General features: G+C 35.9%; 2 protein-coding genes across 2 annotated transcripts in view; both read left to right on the top strand.

Moving 5' to 3' along the window:
• Positions 1–217: 217 nt before the first annotated feature.
• Positions 218–8,468, top strand: r3hdm4 (R3H domain containing 4). The gene is made up of 8 exons (XM_088426680.1): positions 218–415; positions 2,027–2,184; positions 2,606–2,730; positions 2,909–3,026; positions 3,981–4,066; positions 4,241–4,326; positions 5,416–5,471; positions 6,648–8,468. Exons 1-8 carry the CDS (start codon positions 375–377, stop codon positions 6,749–6,751), a joined length of 774 nt encoding a protein of 257 aa, XP_088282806.1. The 5' UTR covers positions 218–374; the 3' UTR covers positions 6,752–8,468.
• Positions 8,469–11,836: 3,368 nt separating this feature from the next.
• The window catches only part of arid3a (AT-rich interaction domain 3A), a 46,157-nt gene continuing 40,152 nt past the window's right edge, over positions 11,837–17,841 (top strand). Inside the window, exons 1-2 of the mRNA XM_088426538.1 lie at positions 11,837–12,101; positions 17,564–17,645. The gene's annotated coding sequence lies outside the window, so the exon portion shown is untranslated. The remainder of the gene's footprint in view (positions 12,102–17,563; positions 17,646–17,841) is intronic.

The raw sequence follows: 17,841 nt of genomic DNA, 5'->3' as shown, positions 1-17,841 counted from the left end.
AATGAAATACATGACAAAAAAAGATAACATTTCTTCGCAAATATTTTTAGGAAATAAGCACCAAAGATACACTTGCAGCCGTCTTAAAATTTGTTTTTGACCAGTGTTATAGTTAGTGAGCGTTTCAATTTTATTTTCGATGACAACTCGCAATCGAGTGAGCATGATTCAATGTTTAGCGATCTTTGTGTGGGCGGGACAGAAGAGTTATTTTTGTTAGTGTGTAGCTTCCGTCATACCTAGCTTTTTAGCATCGGCTAACATTTCAGCACTAGCGTCAGTTCTAGCCACTGTTTAACCTTTGTTTTGACTACAACTTTTCGTCACGTTTATTTTCCAGGCTTTGTTAAAATAATCCAGCCCTCCACAATAAGATGGTTGTTTTGACAAAAGACAATGAAGATCGGGATTATATGTGAGTGGTAATGACGCGTCTCGATCGTGAGCCGCTCTTCCAAGGAACTATAATTCCATACTTTTCATTTAAATGACCATATTACTCACAATTATTGACTGCACTGACATCTCGCATGATTTTTCCACTAAATAGAACTATCCAAATTGCTGTTGCAGCAATCTGCTTCATCTTGAGTTTCCGTGAGTTTATTAGCTGCATAATAAGAATGGCAGCCTTAAACAAAGAAATACATCTACGTTGAAATGCGCGTGTATCGTTTCAGTTGTTCTGTTAAATCCTTATTTTCCCCCCGACAGTTTTTATTCATTTATTTCGCATGTTAACCTAAACACTGTGTTGTTGCCTATTTTAAGCTCTGAACGAGGGTAAACATTGCGTCAGCCACTGCAGTACGACACCGAGTGACCTACATTTGCTGGACACTTTATTGGTTACCCCAACATAAATAAACACATGCAATTCAATGCAAGAGATACACAGAGAACCCTCATTGCACTTATAAACATAAATATGACCCGTTTTACTTTTAATTTACACCAACACAGACGCCCATCGTTTTACTATACGAGTCAAATAAAATGAAATGATTTTTATAAACTCTTATTTTAATCTACCCATAAGACACAAATAGAAAAATCAAATCTTATTGAGTTCATTCAGTCTGCTCTTTGACGTTACCATCTTCCTTCTTTTCTAATATCAAATAACATTTAAAAAAGTCATCCCCTAGTGCTCAGCAATCAATCAAATCTATTAATTCACAAAAATCACAAAATTAGCTACATTGTGAAAATTGGGGTTTTACGCAAGAATGCTAGTTTACAAGGCTTGTTTACAAAAGTTACTACTTAGTTGTGATATTTAAGCAAGCTATAAAAGGCTATCAAATAGTTATTTTTTGCCGCAACGTATGAATCTAAAGTTTGTTCAAATTGACTTAAAACTGTTAAACTACTTAAACCTTCTTTAAATATATGACGGTTGGGTTTATTTCTGCAATTAAAATCATAATAGTCCAGAATGGAAAAAAATAAACGATGTTTATTTTTACAGAAATAAGTTATTCCTCAAGGAAGTATGTATAGTCTCCCTTTTGTCAAAATATTTCAAAATCAAAATACAGTTCTCAATAAACCTTCATTATTAATGTTGAACAGTTTCTCAATAAATTGTCATTATTAATGTTTGACAGTTTCAAAGAAAACGTGTTGTCATACTGCTTGGCTTGGCCATTCCATGTTACTCAACGCTATTTAAATATTTTAGAGAGCACTTAAAAATCATTAGCTTAAAGTCCAATACATTAAAACAAAGTTGAATGTAAAACATAAATTCATAACATATCAACTGTTTTTTCCATCCATTCATCCCTTTTCTGTACTGCTCATCATTTGATTCGAAATAAAGTATACTTCTTTAAAAATATAAAATAAGTGGGTGCCATCAAAACAGTCCTGCCGTGACCATTGTATTTTTAGAACATGAATTATTCAGAACCAGGGAAGACTGAAGACCAAGGTCAAGTGTGTGTAACAACACAAAGTAAATGTCGTAATGTCGTAAACTCAGAATGGGATTTAATATTTTTTTCCTCCATTGTGTTGGCAGCCTGATCGAAGAACGTAAATGCATCTCCCTGCCCAATTCTCCAGCCAAGCGAGCGTGTCCCAGCAAAAAGAAGCAGTTTTATATCAACCAAGCCATCCGCAACTCTGACCTCACTCCACGAGCCAAGGGCAAGAAGAGCCTACGCCGACAAGAGAACAGTAAGCTGTGTGTGTGTGTGTGTGTGTATATATATATATATATATATATATATATATATATATATATATATATATATATATATATATATATATATATATATATATATATATATATATATATATATATATATATATATATATATATATACTTGTCCGCTTTATAGAGAACTGAACTTGAATTACATATATATTATGAAATACAAAGTCAGACAGAAAAAAAACACAATCTTGGAAACAGCCATTGCATTAACATAGAAAAAATGGCTCAACAATACTAAGCAAGTTATGCAAAAATAGCCAGTATAGAGCCATATAGTTAATCCATTTGAAAATGAATTTTAAAATTTCATTAAATGATTTAATGGGGAACAATCTCATTATTTTCTGCATTTTATATCTCTCCACCCGTCCCAAAAAATAGCGCGTTACCTTGCGAATCTTCTTGAGAAGGACGATGAGTGTCCCAAAGATGAACTGGAAGTTTGCAGTAGTCCTGCTATCCCATCAATCTTCACAGAAGCCTGGACCAATGACGACTTCATAGAGGTTGGTCCGCATACATCTTAAAGACTGAATTGGTCTCTGTTTTCTTCTCAGTTCCAGTTTACTTTACTAACCTGTTGAATTATGTCTTTTTTTGTTGTTGTTGTTTTTTTTTTTTGTTCCCGCTGCTGCGTCAGATCAGTTCATGCCAAATTTGTAAACCCACTTCTTGTTCTCTCAGCCATGGAGTAACTTCATGAATTGCTCTGGAGAAGAGCAGGAGAGACTTTTGGCTCTGCTCGAGCAGGAGGTGGCCAAGAAGAAACTTGCCAGTTGTCTCCTTAAAGACCAGAGGAATGGTAATTCAGCTTTAAGGTTTCCTTTGGTGTTTGGGATTTTTTTAAGGGCTACATCACTTAGTAGCTTCCACCTGTAAAAAGTTTTTATTATTTCTTTTAATAATTTTTGGGCTAAATTGTTTTTCAAGTACAATTAATAGCTTTATGAACACATTTCTTAAACGTCTGCAACATCAGTCACACTGTTTTCTGGGTTTGGTCATGTGACGTTTGCAAGCTAAAAACATGTGATGTCATTTTCAGTCAACATCAGGTCAAGATGTGTTTTCAAAGGTATTATTTATATGTACATGAAAAATAATTTGGTTATCAAGTCAAGTAACAAAATATTAACTTTTTACTCTGAAATTGGCTAAAGAAATGTATCACTAAAAGGGAACCTCAAAATGTATTTATTTTGTCTCATAATGTCAAGTTTGAAACCTTCATTATAGTTTTCTGGCATATTAAGTGCATTATTATTTTTATCAGCACGATAATGAATACAGATTGTTGGTTCAGTTATCTACAATTGTATACTATAATTGCAAATTTTCACTGCACACATATTTCTTAGCAGAAAACTTAGAACACGGCGTATAACATAAATTGGCAATCATAATGGCGTGCATTTATGGCAGTGTGAGAATGCATATACAATGTCAACAACTAATAGGGCAAGCAATACTAAGCTAGCAATACTAAGCTAGCAATAGCAATTTAATCACGCTAAAGTTAGCCATAGGTGCGACATTGTGACTTATTCATAATAAGAGTGTTAAGAAACACAAAATTTATCAGTGTGAAATTTTATTTTTTTGGACTTTACAATCATTAAAAAAAATTCTAATAGAATTAATGAAGATATCTGGTGAGTAGAATTACTGCAAATTTTGCTTGTTTGCTCGTTTTTTTTCTTTGTGTGTGATTTCTTTTGGATGGATAATTTCAAATGAGTTGTTTGTCTCTCCACAGTAAATCCTGCCTTTTCAGCTCATGAATGTTTCCGGAGAATCGACCGGAGACTGCGAACGACTCTAAGAAGAAAACAAATCCCTTTGGTGAGTGTTTTGAAAAATATTTCAAGTTAGCTATGGATCTTACATTTGTGTTCATAAGAATAGATCTTTATTGGCAACATTAAGTCTATTCCTCTGAGAAGCAACACAAACGTTTCACTATTTTAACAAGTCGTTTCTATCATCTCTCACTATTATTTCATATATTCCTCATAGGGAACTTTGGAATTGCTTGAAGAAAATCTTCTGCGCTTTTTCCTCAATCAACCTCATTCAGTTTACACAACCAACCTCTCCAGCAGGTATCTTTTTTTGGGTGTTTTTTTGTTTGTTTGTTTGTTTGTTTTTTTCCCCTCATGTGACCATGTGCCTTCTCATTGCTATTGAATGTCATTCTTCACCCTGAAAATAAGAAGAATATCTACTTTTAACTCACGTTTAATGGTTAAGTGATTCAGTTATTACACATTTTGTTTAAAACATTTCTGGGGAATTTTTAGCGAGAATCTATAATGTTATCAGATTATACATTTCATTTAGTATTTTCTTGAACACCCGTAATTGTAAAGTTGTGCATTCATTGAGGTTGTGGAAAAACATTTTTTTTACCAACTGAACCATATTATGCTAAAAAAAAAATTAAATCAATAAATAGTATTACATGTAAATTGATTTGGAGCATTAACACAGGACCACCACTATGTTAAGCATTTTAACCTGAAGGATAGGTTTTAAAACATTGTGCTGATTTTTTTTTTTCTAAATCACAATCATTAATGTGAATGAGGAAAAAAAAAATTGTTTACAGTCATTTAAAAAGTTACCAACTCCTGCACAGTTTGACAGTGGGTGCAAGACTGCACCATCTGCTGTCGTGGTAATAGAATTACACTTCACATGACGAGTTCCATAGGCAGCACCCCCATTGGCATTGCACCTTGTTAGATTTAATTGGTATATAATTATTCATAATTGAAAAGGGTCCATGGTTGAGAGGATCCCTAAAAGGAAACAGTTCTTTTATTTTACTGCATTGTAGAGCTAGGATACACAGTGATATAGCAACGGGATACCAACATTTTTTTCACAAGTTCGTATTTGCACTCAGTGTCCTTTTGTAATATCAAGTAGAAAGTTGGTGTATTGGCCAACTAATGAATATTGTAGTTAATTTAAATATGAGTACATGTACTCATACAAATAAACACCAATGTAGCGTCCCCTCCCAAGCCACATATACAGTACTTATTGGTTTGAGCAATGAAGAATGAAGCTACTAGAGCATACTGTACTGGAGCAAACCAACAACATTCCAAAAACATGTGCTGCTGTAATCACATCAGATTGCACTTGATTCACCACGATGAGTTTTTTTCTTGTTTGTGGCTCAGCTTTGAAAGGCTACTGCTCCATGCCGTCTGCCAGTACATGGACCTCGTCTCTTCCAGTGAGTTTCGGCTTCAATTGTCAAAGTCTACACACGCCTGCTCAAGTGCTAGAGTTATGTGATATTTAAAAAAATGACACTAAAAATCCTTTGGGTGAAGAAGTACAAGTAAATAGCCAAGATAATGTGTCATAAATGGAAATGTGATGTGGCTGTGTTTCAAATCAATCAATCAATCAATCAATCAATCAATCAATCACATATACATTCATTTTGAGTAGTGCTTTGTATAGTTAGAGGAAAAATGAAAGATGTTCACTGTTCTGTTCACAAAAGTAAACCATTAAATGAATTATTTCTAAATTATTTGTCCATAAAAAAAAATAATCGACAAAAAGTGTCAAACCTGTTCTCAAAAAGAAATCATTATAAATAAGTGTCATCTTTTGGGATTGCAATAGAGATTTGTTATCAAAAAGAAATAATTATAAATAAATGTTTGTTCACAAAAAATAATCAACATAAAGTGCCAGACCTGTTGTCAAGAGGAAATCATTATAAATAAATATTTTTCCACAGGAAAATCTTAAACTTAAAGCGTCCTTTTTTGGATTACAGTTGAGATCTGTTCACAAAAAAATAATCTCTCACTTAATTAGTAATAATGATCAACAAAAAGTGTTAAACCTGTTCTGAAAATGAAATAATAAATAAATAAACATTTTTCTGATAAAAAAAAATATTCAACGTAAGTATCCTATTTTGGGATCACAGTAGAGATATGTTGACAAAAATAAATCATTAATTTGACAGGCCAAGAAAGGTGGCACGTAATATTCTATTAAGGGGGAGAATCTGGCTTTTTAAAATAATGAAATTGAATAACCTACTAAGCATAACATTTGTTTTTTAAAATGATATTTTCCTGAAACATTTAATGAATTCAATAATTATTTTAAAAGTATTTTTGCACGTTTGTTTGTTTTATTTAACATCTCGAGTACCCCAAGGGATGATCATACCCCTATTTGAGATCCACTGATCTAGAGGATCTGGAAGACACATAAAGTAGTTAATGAGGCTTAATTTTCCCATCACTCGCTCTGCATGTATTTGCTGTGCCTCTGATTAACCACCAAAACAACTTCTAGAAGGCTTTCCAGAAATTTTTGCCAGATCAATGAAGTCTTATAAGTTTTCATGGTTTTGTTTAAAGTCCATTTGTTGGTCTCTCAGGCAGTGACTTGAATGGCTCTCGTCAGACTGAAGTGGTGAATAAACAGGAGGACTTCCTGCCACCCGCACTTTTGCTGTCGGCCTATTTGGACCAAAGGTGCTGAGAAGAGGCCCCTACTCACCAGCCTGGCCTTAAAGTAAGCAGGGCCCCTGCCAAAAGTGTGTGCAACAATACCCTTGGCGAGGCTGACCCCAGTCAGAAAAAAATGTTGTAAAACAGTACCAAACATTGGGCTCCTGACTGGCCTGTTAAGTAACATGAATATCAAATGAAGAAACAAAATGCGCCATCTAACTGGATACAAAAGCATCGATGATGTACTACTCTAATTTAGTACAAGTAATGAAACATTCTAACATTTTGCCCCTCTGCAAAAAGTTATATCTGTTGCCCCCATGTGTAAAAATCACATGCATTTTTAATTTTGAGCGTGTTTACATTTGTTGTTTTCATTATTCAATTTCTACCTTATGTTTGACTTGGTCCTATACTTTTTTAGGGGGTCAAGAGGTAATGAAATTGTTTTCTATTTGACTTTTCAGTATATGAGTTATATTGTAATTGTCAATGCACCCACTTGTGTGAAGAAATACACAGAGAAATCCGAAAGATACATCTTGGTAATGGTTCATGTATGTCCACCTTACTTATCTCATTTATTAATGATTTATTACTTGTAACAGCATCACCACTTTGTGAAATTAGTTGGAAGTTATATACAATATATGGTAGTAAATACTTTTAGATTCTTGTCATTCTTCACCATGAACAAATATGTCTTGCACAGATTTTTTTTTTTAATCGTGAAAATTGACCTGATCTTGTAATAACACAAAACGAGGGGAAAAATGTACTATTCATCATGTAGTGTAAAACAATGGTGCTTAAATGTTTTCTTTATTAGTTATGTATGTATGTATCTCGAGCTATAGGATGGCAACAAGCACAGGTGCAGCGGCTCTATGCTCTTTAAATCGCCAATTTTGTCAGCACAATGACATTAAAGGCATTCTGTTCTGTTCCATTCTATTTAACAACTAGCCAATGAATTAAAGTACTGTAATTAGTGCATGAATATTCACTATTTATATGTCTCACTCTTGCTGTAGTTAAACAAGTAAATAGCTTTGTAGAGTGGAGAGGCCCAACTTGTAAAAAACAAAAAAATTGGATCGGAAACACACTGCCCTCCCCGAGGCTCTTATTGACACACAGAAAGTACTTGTTTTGGCAGTGTACTGAAGGTACATGAAACCTCTCCTCGTGATATTAAAAATATTGCAAAGAGTTTGCAAAGGTACTTCTGCCTTAGGAAAGCAAATACACTATACTGTATTTCTACATTTGTACCGGATCACATTTTAGTAACGCACACGTAAAGCAGTTATTTTGAAGAAAATCAAGTACCACATTCTTTTTATAGTGTCTTCATCAAACAAGACTTAAGCTGTTGGCCTTTGTTGCCAACAACCAAAGTTTGTATGAAATCTCTTTCTCAGGTCTGTATGATTTTGTCATTGAAACTCGTGTTGTAACTTCAATTATGTGGACAACTTCATGATCCTGTATCCGTCTTTGCCAAATTTCGTTCAGTCATACTGTAAATAATAATTATGTGCCAACAATTAGACTAGAAAAGCCTTCATGGGTGATAGTTTTACACACAACATTGTGTATACATACATTATTTGTGGGTGCTATGGTGCTTCTTTATAACAAATGTTACAATTGCAAGAATGTATTTGTCTGTGTTTATGTGCATGAGAATGCTCAAAGCCATGTCTGAATTGACATTTTAATAAACGTCACGTTTAAGTGCATCGTGTTCTTCTCTCTGTCGTTTTACCTTAAATGGCTATGAATGGTTGACGAAAAGCTATTTTTTCTCTGTCCACTAGGGTTCACTGTTAGTGTGTTGTTTTTTTAATGCAACACGGACTTCGGTTGATTCAATCCCAATGAAAAGAGGCTTGTAGAAATTGGTTTGAACGGTTTTTCAATATATTGTACTTGACCTATAGCTTACAATAAATGACAGTTAAAGCACTTGCACATCGATTATCTTGCCTTCTATACTAAGTTAGTATAGTCACTGTCAGTCCGGTCCATAATTATTGGGACACGTGGACATTTCTCACCTTTTTGATTATAAACGCCAAGAAATAGATTTAAAATGAAACTACCAAAAAAAAAAAAAAATCGTTTAGCTGCAAATTTTTTACTTTTCTGCAGCTACAGAAATCCTCTCTGAGAATAAATGTCAACACAACAGCACATTGACTTATTTTTTCTATAACTGATAATTATAGTTTAATTTGACTAAACATGAATATGATGGAAACTATCTCATCGACTGTATGCCAATAAAATCTATTAAACGTGAAAATGAATATAGTATGAATGGTGGGTTATCATTCATGGAATATAATGTACATGTAATTTTCTGTACATATAATTGTTTACAAGTTATTATGATCTCATTGATGTCAGTTAACTGTCTAACTTGTAAATTACAGCATCGGTTTTACAAGCTACTGCATACAATAAATAGAGGTGTAGTGGTACATATGTGTTAAGATATTGAGATTTTTAGGTACGGACAATTTAGCGCAGTGCAACAATATACAATTTCCAAACGGAACATACATATTATGAAAGGAGTGTTAACTATAACTGCCTTGAAATATGCTATGTCCTAAACAAACACAGTGTCGCTTTGTCTCTGGCTTGCAAAAGTCATGGCTAATGATGCACTTTTGTCAAACTCATTATATAGTGTATAACAGCACCACATGAATATGAATATCACTGCAGCATGAAAAAGAAAAACTGCGACTTCAGCGTGGCTTTGGTGTAGCCTATCGCTTTACATTGAGTCAAACCAGTATCAAGTGTCATCAGTAATCTGATAACGTCGTATAGGGCGTCCAATGTTCTTGACAGTCCAGACATGGGCACTTTTGTGATTATGAAGTGTGCATAATCATTTAGTTTGTGCAGCCGCATAAGAACATGTCACATTGCACATTTATTGTCTTACTTGCTGCTTATTTTTATTCAGTTGTTTTCCCAGACAAATATTTGTCACACAAATATCTGCTGCAGTAATTATGGCATCTACATTACTGCGTTAAAGGTTTTTAAATAGACTTCAATTTACAACCTCACAAATATAGATTATGCCACCACACAGAAACAGGACTCTGCCATTAATTAAAGACCTTACAATTATTATTGTAGCTGTTCCACTTTACTGTGTTGTTCAGTCTTGAAAAGGAGATAAACTATTGCTATTGCACTTTTCTAAGAAGAAAATTCATAATTCATGGCAGCAGGTAGCATATTTTTACATTTAAATGTCATTCAATCCGTTGCTGTTTACACAAAAGATAAGCAGTTTGGCATTTTGCATTTTGTTCCCATTTTGTAACCAGCGTGAAATGGTTCATAATGATTTTAATACAGATTCTTAGCACAGTATTATTAAAACTCCAAATCCTCTTTTGGTCTTGTAATGATTATGCGATCCATACTCCAGATGGAAAGATACACGTTAAGAGTAGCAGTTTAATGGCTCGAAGTGTGTACAGAAGAACTTGTAACATTGTGGACATACTTTATTGTGCCAGCTTTTGAACAAATATTGAACTGTCATTTTTTCTTCTGCTCAACTGTTTTCTGGGGGCAAAATTTTATGTTGTATTTTAGCCATAGAATATTTTCATATGAAGAGTTTACAGTATGCTATTAGTTTCACATTAAAGAGTGACATTTAAACTACAGTGTTAATCTTCTTTACAAATTAGGTATATTTGCACTATTTGAAGATGAAGTCAACCCAAAAAGTTTGTTTTGTATTATATTTGCTCCGAGCATTCTTAATATGGCTTTGTGGTTTAACGCCATTTTCCATCGATCTTAGCATGTAGTCATTTTGCCAATTTTCTTTCAACCAGCAATCAACTACATCTCACCTACTTTTAGCGTTTAGTCATTCGACGTTTTGAAGCTATGATTCATACTTACCTGTGCCCGGGGCAACTGTGATATCATTTTAAATTGTCTGCAAGTGTCAAAATAACCACTCCCTTAGAAGGACAAAAACTGTGGATTTTACATTGTGGTTTAAAGGGACAGTCGATAATATTTAGGGGTACAATGTGGGGCATTTAGTGGCATTACGGTAATGCAGCCTGGACCCTACAGCGTCCCAGAGAGACCATACTTGTACATACACCAATGGGGGCAGGACGTAGAAGAATGACGAATGCACCAGCAAAAATAAAGTAAAATGCCCAGGTCTGGTCATAAACGCTGCATATTACAATATCCATAGCGAAAATCAAACATTTAATCCTGCTTTATCCCAATGTATTCGCTAATGTTATCTTTAGTGTTTGCCAGGTGACTTCACATGTGTATATAAACATATAAATATATTATATATATATATATATATATATATATATATATATATATATATATATATATATATATATATATATATATATATATATATATATATATATATATATATATATATATATATATATATATATAAGTTGATAAATAAGTTGATAAGTTGAATACGTTGATATAAATATATATAAGTTGATGTGATCTTAGATACCGTTTGTTTTTTTTTTTTAATGAATAACGTTGTTGTTATTCACTGAATATTACCGACTCTCCCCTTTAATTCAACTAAACACAACAATGAACAGAATCTTTTGTTTAGACTAGCGGGGCCACATAGAACTGCACTGTATTGGGAGATGTTTTTAATGATTTGGATGATTGTGTAAAACAAACAGTTCCATGTCAGAATAATATTCAATTCAACACCTCTGTTATTGTGTCAACCAAAAGTGAATGTTCTTTACACCCGTAGCATTATTTCCAACTCTCCTAGTCTTTGAATTTAGTTTGACTGATTTTGGTTGGAATCTAAATGAGAACGTGATGACTCCATGGTGGCGCACTCCCCCTCCGGTGCAGTTGCAGTTGCCACCGATGCATTGAGTAGCGACACCCCCTCCTCTGAGGGGGTGGGGGTGATGACTGAGGGGTTGGCCCCTGCTGATTCAGAGGTTAGGAATTTGCATTTGATTGCTGTTTGTCAACCAATGGCCTGAGTGTGCAGGCCGGAGACTATTCCCCACGCCTCCGTGCATCTACGTGTGTGTGTTTGCGTGTGTGTCCGCGATCCGGGCTCTCACATCGACACCCAATCTCTGAAAACACAATTACACGCCAAAGCTGAAGGTCGCGGTAGATACCATGCAGTCACATGCAACGAGTTTACTTCTAACAGATAAATACAAGAGCCGCCGCTCTTCTTTTTGTTTGTGGGGCGTGTTTTGCCCCCTGTGTGTCATTTAGGGGAGTCGGGAAAAATCAGGAATGCTTCTTCCGGTCTCAAAGAGTGTAAAAAACGAGCGGAAGTCGAAGTGGTAAGTTTAATATTTCTTTCACCCCCGTGTTAAATACCGTTATATTAATGTAGTAGGGTGTGTTTCCTGGGCACCCTACTTGTGACTGCTTTTCTTGCTGCATGTATATTTTTTTACTGATACGTTATCAGACTGACTGATCGATAACCAATCGCCAGGGCGGCGGATGGAGCCAATGCCATATGTCACCCCACTATCGAGAATTCCACATACGCCTAAAGTCGCACTATTTCTTGCCACATGAATGCGGTTTTAAAGACGTGTAACCCCATATTCAGCACGAACCGTTGCTGTGTTCGAATTGCCAAAGAATGTGACTTTAAACCTGATTAAGTTATATCTTGCATTCGCGTTATTTACGATAAGTGAAAATGGGTAAGCTAATGTTTCCGAATCCCTTTTGCCTTCACGCCAAAAATTGCCCTGTCAGTTCGGAACCACGGCTTGGTTCTAACAGTTTTAACAATCCGATTATTAACAGTATTATCCGGTAAGCTACAGGCTAGATAACGGATAAACAAACTGCTCATTGTATCGGATTCGTGGGTTAAAAAAAAGGGCTAATTGAGATGTTTTCAAATCGAGTTTTGTCATGGCTTGCATTAAAAGGCACCAATTGAGAGTTGCTGACTTTTGCAAACGTCATGTGCCATAAGATTGTGTAACCTCACCCCCCTCTGCTGCCTGATATAAAATGTCATGTGGCAAACACTTTAGCTTTAGGCTTACTTTTCCCTGTCACAGGTTGCTTACATTTAAATCTTAGCAACAAAGATATATATTTTTTTTTAACACAGGAAAATGCAAAGTTTAAGTCCAGTAATTAGCACCGGTTATTTTAGTTTTTCAAACATGACTTATTTTGCACATGAAATGATTTAGGATGGGTCTGACTTGATACAAATGTCACATTGTGATGTTGGGTTTGTGTAAATTGAGCATGCTTGAATACTAAAGTCATAGTTATTTCCCATGTCTGATCTGGTCTAAATGCACTCCAACTAAGTATTCACGACTCCAAAACACCCTAAAACAGCTATAGTAGTAGTTTAGAGGATTTTGGGTGGTTTGAAATGTCAGTTACACATCAATAAGAGTCAAAACAAAGTCAAGTCAAAACATCCACACAACAAGTCCTACGTATTGTATCTGGAGAAAATAGATGCTTAACTACATCAATTGGGTGGAGGCACCATTCAGTAGTTGCTTGTCTATTTGAAGGCCCGGACCTTTACAATTGCATTCTTGTGGTAAACACAATTCCACCATTGTTTATGTGCCATAAAACTTGGACAAAACAATCAGGTTCCAATATGAATGTCAGCTGCAATAAAACGGAATAACAGTAACCCTAGGGGTAAAATTCCTATGTATTCATATATATCCACATCAAAATTGAAGAAAAACATATCTGTCCAATGTTGACCTCCTCAGAAAAAGGATCGTAATACTGTAAATCTGCGATCTGTCATCCATGCCGGCAGACGGACAACTGTGGGTGAATCTAAAATGAGTTTAAGATTCAAGTTGCTCAACATTTTTAAAAGCAAGCCACTTGTATAATGTCTGTCATTTGGTTTGTGGGTAGTGTGATACTTTCTCACTGTGAGTGGTGAGGGGCACAGGAAGTGGTCTTGTGTAGGTCTTTGTCTGTGCCCTTAAAAGTATAAACACTTCAAGACTTCTCGTCTGATCTGCTTGTAAATGCTTGTCCTTGACCAACAGCATTTGCCAAGCTATTCTGTGCAACTCGTAAACGCATAATATGTTCTCTTAAACGTAACATCTTCATTTAAAAGTGAAGAATACATACTTGTGCATTTGTATCTTGGATACCCATGTCCATGCCATTTGTTGTGTCATAATTTGGTAACTGACTTCCATTTTGCGTATTTCGTTTGACAGGAACATGGTTATGACATATCCTAGGCATGGTGAAACTTAAACATTTAACATGTACAGTAGAGCATGTGCCACAAGTAATAGTTTCAATCAGTGGTGAAAAGCGGTGTGTTCCGCTACTGTCACTGTTAAACATTTCCCAACAAATATATGCACATACTGCATATCTTAAATATCTCACACCCCCACTGATGTCCAAGCACATCGAGGCTTGCAGTGAAGTTACCTCTCTAATCTGTTTGGTCCAATTCGGCATGTGCTATGTTCTTCTTGGCGCCGACAAATTCTTGTCGCTTTTGTGTACGCGTAACGGAGCTGATGATCCATTATAAAGGTAGGTTGGGTAAAAGAAGCTTCTGGAAAATATAGTATTTGCTTGTGACCCTGTCCTGCAGAAGTGGTGCAAAAAATAGAAAGGACAGATGGAGGCTGAGATGTTTGTCATTTGCCGTGCAGTGATTGAATGGTTGGCAGCGTCTTCGGTTGAGTTTATTGATTGATTTGGATCATTTAAACCTTTTAATATTGAACAGTCGATGGTCTGCCTTATTACGGCGATTCTAAAGTGGGAGTATGTGAGGCACTTCAGGAGTTAAATGAGATTTCAACAGGGTTTTTGCGGGTATCGGCAGTGCTTTGAGTAGAATATAAAATATATAAGTATAAAGTAAAATAAAAGTGCCAGTATTCCCCTTTTTCAACTTAATTAATTAATTCATGAAATAATTAATATATAATAGGTTATAAAATTGTTTAAAAATCTGCCCGAATTTGACTGATCTGAATACATTTGAATGCACCTATTGTCTCGTGCGCATCGCAAGACATAAACACTAGCCGCCGATGCCGGAGATTTTTGCCGTATGCAGCAATGACAGCGTAATTAACTTGCCAATTTTTAAAAGTAATTATATTGGGGTACATAATTGAAAAATGTTTAGAGCATCTGCCTTATCATATGTCAGCAATAACTAAAAGCTGGTGCTATCCTTTTTAAACGTTCACATGCAATGAGGGACTGCATTTCATATAAGATGACGGCCATTGTGTCATGGCCGTACAAAAAGAGCAAATTGGGTTATTTCTGATCCGTTATACTGCTGTCTTGTTTGCGGTGTGTATCTGCAAACTCTTGTTTTAGTTGCTTATTTCCCTGGAGTGCATTCACATTGCCTTGCCCCTCAACATGTAAATAGCTCCCTGTGGCCTCTTTTATTGCAAGCGCTTGTTTGGATCGCTCCTGCATTTAATCCAACCCAGGCCCGTCTTCGGAATGAATCATTTGCATCTCATACTCTATCGTGCGAATCCTTTGATGACATTTGCCGACTTATTTCCGTGCACATGAATTCTCTGTGACAGCCTTGACAGATTTCTAATCTCAACTGGAGACTGTTTGAAAAAGCAGCAAGTGTAATATGCAAACATGTTGCTGTGTGCGGTGAGTAAGTGGCACATTTGGCCCCTGAACTGGTTGGCGTCTGTGAATAAATGACTCAAAGACATGTACAGACTAGACAAACTGGTCTGACGCCTGTTTGCGCTCTTATTATCAAACTCATATCCTCGGCGAGCCTGTATAGACTGTTATGTTGTTACGACATTCAAATATCCCTTCGAGGTTTGTTAAGGGTGTGGGCCAAAACTTGCCTGAATATTCCGTTAATTACCATTCTGTGTGTGTCAGGCTGGATTTTATTTCAGTGGAGGTGTGTTGGTGGCACTGCACTTTTTTTTTTTTTGTGGCCTAAAGCATACAGAAGCAGCTTGGCAGCCTTTCAGCTACACTTGTGCCAAAAGCTACTTTTCTGAAGGGCCTGCGCAGCACGTGGCGCTTCAACTGTGTTATCGTGCCAAAAAGAACACGTTACTTCACTCCTTGGGCCGGAGCCACGGGGGAATCCCTGACCGTGACGCAGGCGAAGGAAGGGCCTTACAGTTCTGGGATGCCCCGCAGTTTTGAAAGTGAGCCGCTGGGAACAGTTGTAGGGCTTGTTTTCAGTCCGTGTCTGACATCGTGATCTGGAGCAGCCAAGAGTGTTCTATCTTGTTACTTCTCTGCCTGGATACTAGCATGCATCTGCATTCTGCAACATGCTCATGTTTCCGTCAAACCTGATACACTCACGCTTCATAGTATGAAAAACCTGGCACATTGCCCAATATCGCAAATCAGTGTTCCTTGTCTTTGAACTGACTTGTTGGGAACTTTGCACAACAACATGCTCACATGCATTGTGTATCCTATTTTTAACATTCTGGTATAAGAAAGCAATTTGTCAAAGCCATGTACTACCTGATACGGCAGGGCAGTTTCTCGTACCTGACCAGCCAATACACAATAAGTGATGCAACCTGCCAGCGCTCTCTCTCATTTGCCGATTAATCTTTGCCATAAAATTGGAACTTTTGCGATTACGTGGCACAGTAATGACTAAGATAGACAATGCACAATTTCCAAAATGATACTCCACAGCCTCCACCTGGCTTCAGTTTTCTCTTTACTTCCTGTGTGCAGTCTCATCGAAATAAAACGTGTGTCTTTATCATGGTCCACAATAATTGTCTGGCCAATTAAATTGCTGGATTTTGGCCCTTCACATTGACTCATAATACCTAATTGTCAATTTTGTCTTTTTTTTTTTTTTTACTTTTCACCTCTACTGTGACCATTCACAGCAATTGTATACAGGTATCAGTGTCTTTATTTCTTACACATTTATCTACAGCAGAATTTTGTCTGTAAATACAGTATATATCATAATTTTGGTTTGCGTTTTTATGTCATTCAAAACAAAGCATACTTCGTTTTAACAAGCAATGATTAGGTGAACGATTCAAGTAATTTGTGCAAGGTTTTGAACTCTATGTCACTACTAAATTCACAGTTTGTTTAAAAAATAGTAATACAATATATATTTCAACATAAATGAACCATAAATCTGTTAAATGACACACATTCAATTACTGTAACACAAATGACAAGAATTAATGTCCTCATAACTTCATTAAGAAAATTAATTGTAGCCCCTGTGCATTTCAAATCTAAACTTGGGTCATCTTCTGTTATGTTATTTTTGTCATTTATTCTTACTCACTCTCTCTTGCCTTACGGATGGCTGGCGTATAATACAGTACAGTATATGCTGATATTGGCCTTTGATTTAATCACAAAATCTGCTTAACAATAAACGGACACAAAATATGAGCCATGTCCAAAAAAAAACAAACAAACAATGTGCTCATGTGTTGTGCTGCTCCTGCTCACAAGCCAAAAAATAATCATTATATTAATCACACTAATTGTCTGTGTGGTTGCTGTTTGAAGAGGTAATGGAAATTTAAAAAGCAGTAAGATAGCGTACTGTAATTTTACTGTTATGTAATGGAGGTTAAGCGATCATATGCCGGCAAGTTGTTTTTTTGCAACAATCCATTGTATAATGCGCTGTAGCAAAAGTGTGTGACAAAGGTGTGTGTGTGATCACATACGTCTATGAACAGCTAATTGCAACAATCTGTTCGTTCATTCCATCATGTTCTTTTGTCTCTGTGTGCAGAAAAACAACAGCGTAACAAAGCCTGTGATCTTCAATAAGCCATTTGGTTCTGGAGGTTTCCACGCTGTCAACATATGTCGAAGTATGTACATTTCTGCAAGTCAAAGTTCTAACTGTACAAAAACAATAATAAAAAAAAAAAAACGTCACAACACAACAGCCGCCATAAAAACACAACAAGTTTATCCAGTTGGGGATGTATGTTCATGCCATTCCAAATGAAGCTGAAACCCCCCTCACTGCGTAGACGTACTATCATCATCGTGTCTCAAGTTACC

Source organism: Hippichthys cyanospilos, chromosome 10 (genome assembly GCF_059441005.1).
Source record: "Hippichthys cyanospilos isolate Australia breed blue-spotted pipefish chromosome 10, RoL_Hcya_1.0, whole genome shotgun sequence".
In the NCBI taxonomy this organism is placed as follows: Eukaryota; Metazoa; Chordata; class Actinopteri; order Syngnathiformes; family Syngnathidae; genus Hippichthys; species Hippichthys cyanospilos.
This window is presented reverse-complemented; position numbering and strand designations above follow the sequence as displayed.